An 8325-nucleotide genomic window follows, 5' to 3' on the forward strand; every position below is an offset into this window, starting at 1 on the left:
TCAGTAGTGGTCTACAGGTCAGTAGTGGTCCACAGGTCAGTAGTACATATCAGTAGTGGTCTACAGGTCAGTAGTGGTCTCTAGGTCAGAGTGTGGTCTACAGGTCAGTAGGGGTCCACAGGTCAGTAGTACATATCAGTAGTGGTCTACAGGTCAGTAGTGGTCTCTAGGTCAGAGTGTGGTCTACAGGTCAGTAGTGGTCCACAGGTTAGTAGTACATATCAGTTGGGGTCTACAGGTCAGTAGTACATATCAGTAGTGGTCTACAGGTCAGTAGTACATGTCAGTAGTGGTCTACAGGTCAGTAGTACATGTCAGTAGTGGTCTACAGGTCAGTAGTGGTCTCTAGGTCAGTAGTACATGTCAGTAGTGGTCTACAGGTCAGTAGTACATGTCAGTAGTGGTCCACAGGTCAGTAGTACATGTCAGTAGTGGTCCACAGGTCAGTAGTACAAATCAGTTGGGGTCTACAGGTCAGTAGTGGTCCACAGGTTAGTAGTACATATCAGTTGGGGTCTACAGGTCAGTAGTGGTCTCTAGGTCAGAGTGTGGTCTACAGGTCAGTAGGGGTCCACAGGTCAGTAGTACATGTCAGTAGTGGTCTACAGGTCAGAGTGTGGTCTACAGGTCAGTAGTACATATCAGTAGTGGTCTCTAGGTCAGAGTGTGGTCTACAGGTCAGTAGTGGTCTCTAGGTCAGAGTGTGGTCTACAGGTCAGTAGGGGTCCACAGGTCAGTAGTACATATCAGTAGTGGTCTACAGGTCAGTAGTGGTCTCTAGGTCAGAGTGTGGTCTACAGGTCAGTAGTGGTCTACAGGTCAGTAGTGGTCTCTAGGTCAGAGTGTGGTCTACAGGTCAGTAGGGGTCCACAGGTCAGTAGTGGTCTCTAGGTCAGAGTGTGGTCTACAGGTCAGTAGGGGTCCACAGGTCAGTAGTACATGTCAGTAGTGGTCTACAGGTCAGTAGTGGTCTACAGGTCAGTAGTGGTCTACAGGTCAGTAGTACATATCAGTAGTGGTCTACAGGTCAGTAGTGGTCCACAGGTCAGTAGTGGTCTACAGGTCAGTAGTGGTCCACAGGTCAGTAGTGGTCTACAGGTCAGTAGTACATGTCAGTAGTGGTCTACAGGTCAGTAGTGGTCCACAGGTCAGTAGTGGTCTACAGGTCAGTAGTACATGTCAGTAGTGGTCTACAGGTCAGTAGTTATTAGTTTATTTAATCCCGTGAGGGGAAACTCAATGTTTTCACTCTGTTATTATGTTAGTATTTTTACACACAGGTCCGAAAAACACACACATGCACAAACAGGACCCACAGCAACACAGAGAGATGTCAGAGTGAGGCGGCTGCCACTCACCTTTGGCAGTGCCCAGGAGGTGAACTGGCACCTGTCCACGCTCCGCAACTCTGGTCCGAGCTGGATTCGAACCGGCGACCCTCGACCCTCTAACCGGTGACCCTTCAGGTCAACAAAGGGGTTCTTTTTCAGCAGTGGCCCCAAAATAAATGGAATTGAACATCAGGTACCTGTTCTGTCCTCTGCAGAGCCGCTGAGCAGAGGTGGTAGCCGACAACAATCAACGTGGGTAGTGTGGAAAAACACACAGGTGCTGTGTTGGAAACGGGCTAAACTGCTGACTCAGGAGGTGTCTAACAGCACAGTGAGGCATCACGTGCTGTTCCAAACGGCTCGAACGATCTCTTCCTGTCTCATAAGATGCCTTCAAACTGACCCTGAACGGTTTTGAAGGCAGCATCTTACCCATAAACCGCAGCCGCAGCTAATAGATGACCAAATAATAATTATTTTAGCTATGTGTTTAAGCAATGTATTCCTCCTCCATGAAGAGGGGAATACATTGCCCATGTGGCATGTCTATAAATAAACATTCATGAAACTTTCTCAAATTGATATTTAATATGCAAATAATGTCAAAAATATTAATGCTGTAGAATCACGTCGGACAAATCCACCAACAGAATGAAACTGTCACAGTTTGGTTCCATGTCTTGTGTTTCTTCTGTTCAGCCTTTTTTATTTATGATTTGAGTTTAGCCTAGTTCTGTCGTCCCCATCCTGCTCATCCCCTGTGCGTTCTTTAAAGTTAATAGTTGAATACTGATCTTAATGGTTAAATTACAGGGGTTCATGCTGGGTGCTGCCCTCTACTGGTCAGAGTTAATAATTCAGTGAAGCACACTCTTCAGTTGAACACAGACAGGCAAGAAAGACAGTGCTGGATTTATGTTGCTGAAAGTATTTCTGATCTGCTTCTGCCTTGGAGACTATGTGCCTGTAAGTAATGTGTAAATCATTTTCAATCACTTGCATTTGTAAGGAATGTCATGTTAGAAACGTTTTTTATGCTTTGGTAAAACATGTGCTCTGTTAGCTAGCAGCACAGCAGTAGCTAGCTTGTTCTTTAATTGTTTTGTGACTTGATGTTGTGGTAGGTGAACTGTGTTCTCATACAGTAGGCTACAGTGCCTGTTTTACACTTTGATAGGGATTGTGTACTAACATAGATATGTGCATCAAATGTAATCTCTGTATGCATATGTTCATGTTTTGGGTACTGATATATATTCTTATTCAGTAATGTTTCAGTTTTACAAAACAAACCAAAAGAGGAAACAACTTCAGTAAAATACAAGAAAAGTCAAGCCTTGTGTGTTAATTGGAGGACTTTTGAATGTTAACTGGCTGTCTAGCTTTGCTCAAGAGATCGCATTGCAAGGGCAGCACATCCCCTGTCCTCATGTTTTGGTTCTATCTTCTGGTCCTGTGTTTCCAGTTTCTATAATGCATGTCTTCTATGTTTTATTCTGTGCTGGTTTTGCTCTGCTTGTCAGTCTGCTCCGCCCGTGTTCCTGTTTGGATTATCGGCTCACAGCCCCTTGGAGTAATGTTTGGTCGGTTTCACTGCCTGCCTGGTTATTGTCTTTGTTTGGACTCTCAGTTGGTTTTGGACTGTAATCTTTTTTTCTTTGGAAAATCCTCTGGGAGTTGAGCTCCTTTTGTTTGCTAATAAAATGATCAAAACAACTTTTGCTGAGTCAGTGTGTGCAATTGACCTGTTTGGGCACATGATGACCACACTGGACAGAAACAGATTGAGGAATCATGTTTCACATGTTAGCAAATTATTTATTAGAAACTTGAACAATTCTGCGTATTTGTTTATTCAATAATTACCATCCGACTTCACCATCAATGATTCAAACTGACATCATGATTACCCCCATGAGAAAAGTACATTTGTGAAACTTACTAAAAGACCCCAAAGTGATTTTAAAGATACAACAAAATGCTCTTTTTAACAATCAGTAAATTAAAAACTTAATTTTCAGTAGAAGCTCAAAATCACAAAGCCATAACTTGTAAATAATCAAACTTCAGTAAATGATCAAAATACATTAATAATCATACGATTATAGAGACAGTGAGTTATAAATGACAATCCGTACTTTAGGACTTTAGTGCAGCAGATTTCACAAACACACCAGAGGTCAAAGGTCAAAGCAAAACCGTAAAACTCATAACTACAGCCTGTCATCTGAAAACAAGGAAATAAATTGTTTAATAACAGAAATGAACACGCTCAGGGTCGACCTGTTACAGAAGAAAAGTTAAGGAACATTTGAGAGACGTTTAAAATGACAACACAGTGATGATGTTTTACACACCAACAGTTTAACCCCCCCCCCCGAGGCCTGCTGGGCTCCAGGAGGAGGATCTGAAGAAGGAACTGGTCTGACTGAGGTGCCGGGTTCTTCTAAAGCTTGGAGGTCTTCATTTCTTTTATTATGTCAACCAACACACAGCCAGTGTGCCCACTGTGGCCCCTGCAGCCCCTGCAGCCACTGCTGCCCCTGTGGCCCCTGCAGCCCGTGCAGCCTCTGAAGCCACTGCAGCAACTGCGGCCCCTGTGGCCACTGCGGTCACTGTGGCAACTGCAGCCCCTGCAGCCATGGCAGCCCCTGCAGCCCCGGTAACCACTGCGGCCCCTGCAGCCGATGCAGCCACTGCTGCCCCTGCTGCCCCTGCAGCCCCTGTTGCTTCTGCAGCCCGTACAGCCCCCACAACCAATGCAGCCACTGCGGCCACTGTGGCCACTGCAGACACTGCGGCAAGTGTGGCCCCTGCAATCCATGCAGCCACTGCAGCCACTGCAGCCACTGCGAACCCTACAACCCATGCCACCACTGCAGCCACTGCAGCAACTGCGGCAACTGCAGCCCCTGCAACCCATGCAGCCCCTGCGGCCACTACAGCCACTGCGGCCCCTACAACCACTGCAAACACTGCAGCCCCTGCTGCCCGTGCAGCCCGTGTAGACCCTCCAGATCCTGCAGCCCCTGCTGCCTGTGCAGCCTACTTAGACTCTCCAGACCCTGCAGCCCCTGCTGCCTGTGCAGCCCGTTTAGACTCTCCAGACCCAACAGCCCGGCCAACCCATGCAGCCACTGCGGCAACTGCGGCAATTGTGGCCCCAGAAACTGCAGCCCCTGCAGCCTGTACAAGACCTTTGGCCCGTGCAGCCACTGCAGCCACTGCAGGCCCTATGGCCTCTGCAACCCGTGAAGCTCTTGCAGCAAATGCAGGCACTGCAGCCTGTGCAACCTGTGAAGCTCTTGCAGCAACTGCAGGCACTGCAGCCCCTGCAGCCTGTGCAAGCCCTTTGGCCCGTGCTGCCACTGCAGCCCCTGTGGCCTCTGCAACCCGTGAAGCTCCTGCAGCAACTGCAGGCACTGCAGCCTGTGCAACCCGTGAAGCTCCTGCGGCAACTGCAGGCCCTGCAGCCTGTGCAAGCCCTGCGGCCCCTGCAGCTACTGCGACCCCTACAGCCCCTGCAGCCTCTGCAGCCTCTACAACCCGTGAAGCTCCTGCAGCAACTGCAGGCCCTGCAACCTGTGCAAGCCCTGCGGCCCCTACAGCCACTGCAGCCCCAGCGGCCTCTGCAACCCGTGAAGCTCCTGCGGCAACTGCAGGCCCTGCAGCCTGTGCAAGCCCTGCGGCCCCTGAAGCTACTGCAGCCCCTACAGCCCCTGCAGCCCCAGCGGCCTCTGCAACTCGTGAAGCACCTGCGGCAACTGCAGGCCCTGCAGCCTGTGCAAGCCCTGCGGCCCCTGCAGCTACTGCAGCCCCTACAGCCCCTGCAGCCCCAGCGGCCTCTGCAACTCGTGAAGCACCTGCGGCAACTGCAGGCCCTGCAGCCTGTGCAAGCCCTGCGGCCCCTGAAGCTACTGCAGCCCCTACAGCCCCTGCAGCCCCAGCGGCCTCTGCAACTCGTGAAGCACCTGCGGCAACTGCAGGCCCTGCAGCCTGTGCAAGCCCTGCGGCCCCTGCAGCTACTGCGGCCCCTACAGCCCCTGCAGCCTCTGCAGCCCCTGCAGCACTTAAAATCGGGACCTTTTCATTATGTGGCAAATAAAGCTTAAATCTTTCCCAGACATTTCTGCCTTCTCTGCTGCCTGATGGACCTGTCTCTCCTGATGGAACTGGCTTACCTGACAGACCTGTCTCTCCTGCTGTCTCTCCTGACAGGTTCCTCTGTTCCTTAAAGAAGGTCTCAGCCATCCTGAACATGTCATTGGTGTAGTGCTGTCCACCATTAGCTGTGACCATCTCATCTACTGTGTTCAGGAACTTTCTAACCTGCTCTCTGCTTCTGCTGGCTTTGTTGTTAAACACACAGTATCTACCACCACACATGGAGACCAGATTTTTTACATCTATGTTGGACTGGATCTCCTGATCAATAGACCGACTGCCTAGTTGGTCTTCATGAGTGAAAAGCACCATGGAGTACTGAAGAGCATTTCTGTCAAACAGTTTAGGAAGTAGCTCAAACAGTTTAACGTCTGCTGCTGTGATTCTGCCCAGTCTGACCACGATGATGAAGGCATGTGGTCCTGGACTGGCCTCTACTATAGACTTCATGACCTCCAGGTACAGCTGTTTATTAGACAGAAGTATATCAGTGAATCCTGGAGTGTTCACCACTGTGACCTTACAACCCCCCACTGTGGCTGACCCAGAGACGGTCTCTGTACTGACTGGATCAAAACCACCAGCTGATTCAAACAGATCTGATCCCAGGATGGTGTTTCCTGATGAAGTCTTCCCTCCTCCAGGTAGACCGAGCAGCACGATCCTCCTGTCTCTAGAAGCATCAGCTGGAATCAAAGGAGAACAGGTTAGTTCATCTCCTCAGAACTACTGTGTGAAAACTGACAGCACTCAACACAGACTGCTTCAGTCTGAAACACTTCAGAGTCACATCCAGTGGACACGGGGGTTTAAAAGTTCAACAGGTCAGCTGGAAGTCATTTAGTGTTTGAGAGCAGCAACTACTTTAAACTTTGTGTAGAAAATTTATAAAATCAGCGTCATCCAGATCCAGGCTTTACTTCTAAAATAAATATATGTAGAATGAGATCACAGTACCTGGGGGATCAGGTCGGATCTGGGTCCTGAGGCGGCCTGACTTCAGAAGCAGCTTTCTGACTTGGTCTTTATCATCAATCTCATTGTTGAAGAGGTGATACGCCCCCGCAAACATTTTACCAAGATCTGGAAGTGTACCTTCATCATCTTCAAAGATAAACTCCTCCAGTGTCTTGATGTCCTTTAAAGCATCACCTCCAGTGAACAGCAGGTAAGTAGCTTTCATCCCCCGAGGCCCAAGGACTCCCATAGCTGCCTTCACAGCCTTCTGGTCCTCCTCTGTGAACCGTCCAACTCTGATCACCACCAGGAACAGACAACGTCTGGAGGACTGCAGGAGCTGCTGGCAGAACTGTTTAAGCTCCTCCTCTGTGTTTAATATTCCCGGAGTGTCAACCACTGAGATCTGTTTCCCAAACACTTCTCCTCTTTCTTCACGAATTTGTTTTGTAGCTGATTTATAGGACAGCTGCGACTCAAACACTGGTCTTCCAAGAATGGTGTTTCCTGAAGCACTTTTACCAACTCCTGCTTTTCCAAGCAGGATGATGGTGAGATCTGGATCTGGATTTGGGTTCATATCTGAGGATCAGAGAACCTGCAGGAGAATAGGGTTTGATTCAGTAAGTGGCAAAGGCTTTAACTGTATATGTGGAAATATAACCCTGAATGATTTTCTGTCTAGTAAACACAGAGCAATGATAGATGACAGATGAGTATTACGTGATGGGCTGCTGTATGAATCACTACAGGCTGCTGTATGAATCACTACGGGCCGCAGAATGAATCCCTACGGGCTGTTACAATGAATCCCTACGGGCCGCAGAATGAATCCCTACGGGCCGCTACATGAATCACTACGGGCCGCTACATGAATCACTATGAATCACTACGGCCTGCTACATGAATCACTATGAATCACTACGGCCTGCTACATGAATCACTACGGGTTGCTACATGAATCACTATGAATCACTACGGCCTGCTACATGAATCACTACGGGTTGCTACATGAATCACTATGAATCACTATGGGCTGCTACATGAATCACTACGGGCCGCAGTACGAATCACTACAGGCTGCTGGATTAATCACTACGGGCTGCTACATGAATCACTACGGGCTGCTGTATGAATCACTACGTGCTGCTGTATGAATCACTACGGGCTGCTGAATGAATCACTACGGGCTGCTACATGAATCACTACGGCTGCTACATGAATCACTACGTGCTCCTGTATGAATCACTACGTGCTCCTGTATGAATTACTACGGGCTGCTGTATGAATCACTACGGGCTGCGACATGAATCACTACGGGCTGCGACATGAATCACTACGGGCTGCGACATGAATCACTACGGGCCGCTGTATGAATCACTACGGGCCGCAGAATTAATCACTACGGCCTGCTACATGAATCACTACGGGCCGCAGTACGAATCACTACGGGCCGCAGTACGAATCACTACAGGCCGCAGTACGAATCACTACAGGCCGCAGTACGAATCACTACGGGCTGCTACATGAATCACTACGGGCTGCTATATGAATCACTATGAATCACTATGGGCTGCTACATGATTCACTATGAATCACTACGGGCTGCTACATGAATCACTACGGGCCGCAGTATGAATCACTACAGGCTGCTGTATGAATTACTACGGGACGCAGTATGAATCACTACATGCTGCTAGATTAATCACTACGTGCTGCTGTATGAATCACTACGGGCTGCTGAATGAATTACTACGGGCTGCTACATGAATCACTACGGCTGCTACATGAATCACTACGTGCTCCTGTATGAATCACTACGTGCTCCTGTATGAATTACTACGGGCTCCTGTATGAATCACTACGGGCTGCT

At 48.9% G+C, this 8325-nt stretch overlaps 1 protein-coding gene across 3 annotated transcripts in view; it reads right to left on the reverse strand.

Moving 5' to 3' along the window:
* Positions 1-4353: 4353 nt before the first annotated feature.
* The window catches only part of LOC123963351 (GTPase IMAP family member 8-like), an 8657-nt gene continuing 4685 nt past the window's right edge, over positions 4354-8325 (reverse strand). For all 3 annotated transcript variants that reach the window (XM_046040151.1, XM_046040150.1, XM_046040148.1), the window contains 2 exons: positions 6453-7050; positions 4354-6181 (listed from right to left, as the gene is read on the reverse strand). In XM_046040151.1, the coding sequence (XP_045896107.1) occupies positions 4377-6181; positions 6453-7032 (2385 nt within the window). In that variant the 5' untranslated portion in view covers positions 7033-7050 and the 3' untranslated portion in view covers positions 4354-4376. The remainder of the gene's footprint in view (positions 6182-6452; positions 7051-8325) is intronic.

This window comes from Micropterus dolomieu, linkage group LG23 (genome assembly GCF_021292245.1).
Source record: "Micropterus dolomieu isolate WLL.071019.BEF.003 ecotype Adirondacks linkage group LG23, ASM2129224v1, whole genome shotgun sequence".
Lineage (NCBI taxonomy): Eukaryota > Metazoa > Chordata > Actinopteri > Centrarchiformes > Centrarchidae > Micropterus > Micropterus dolomieu.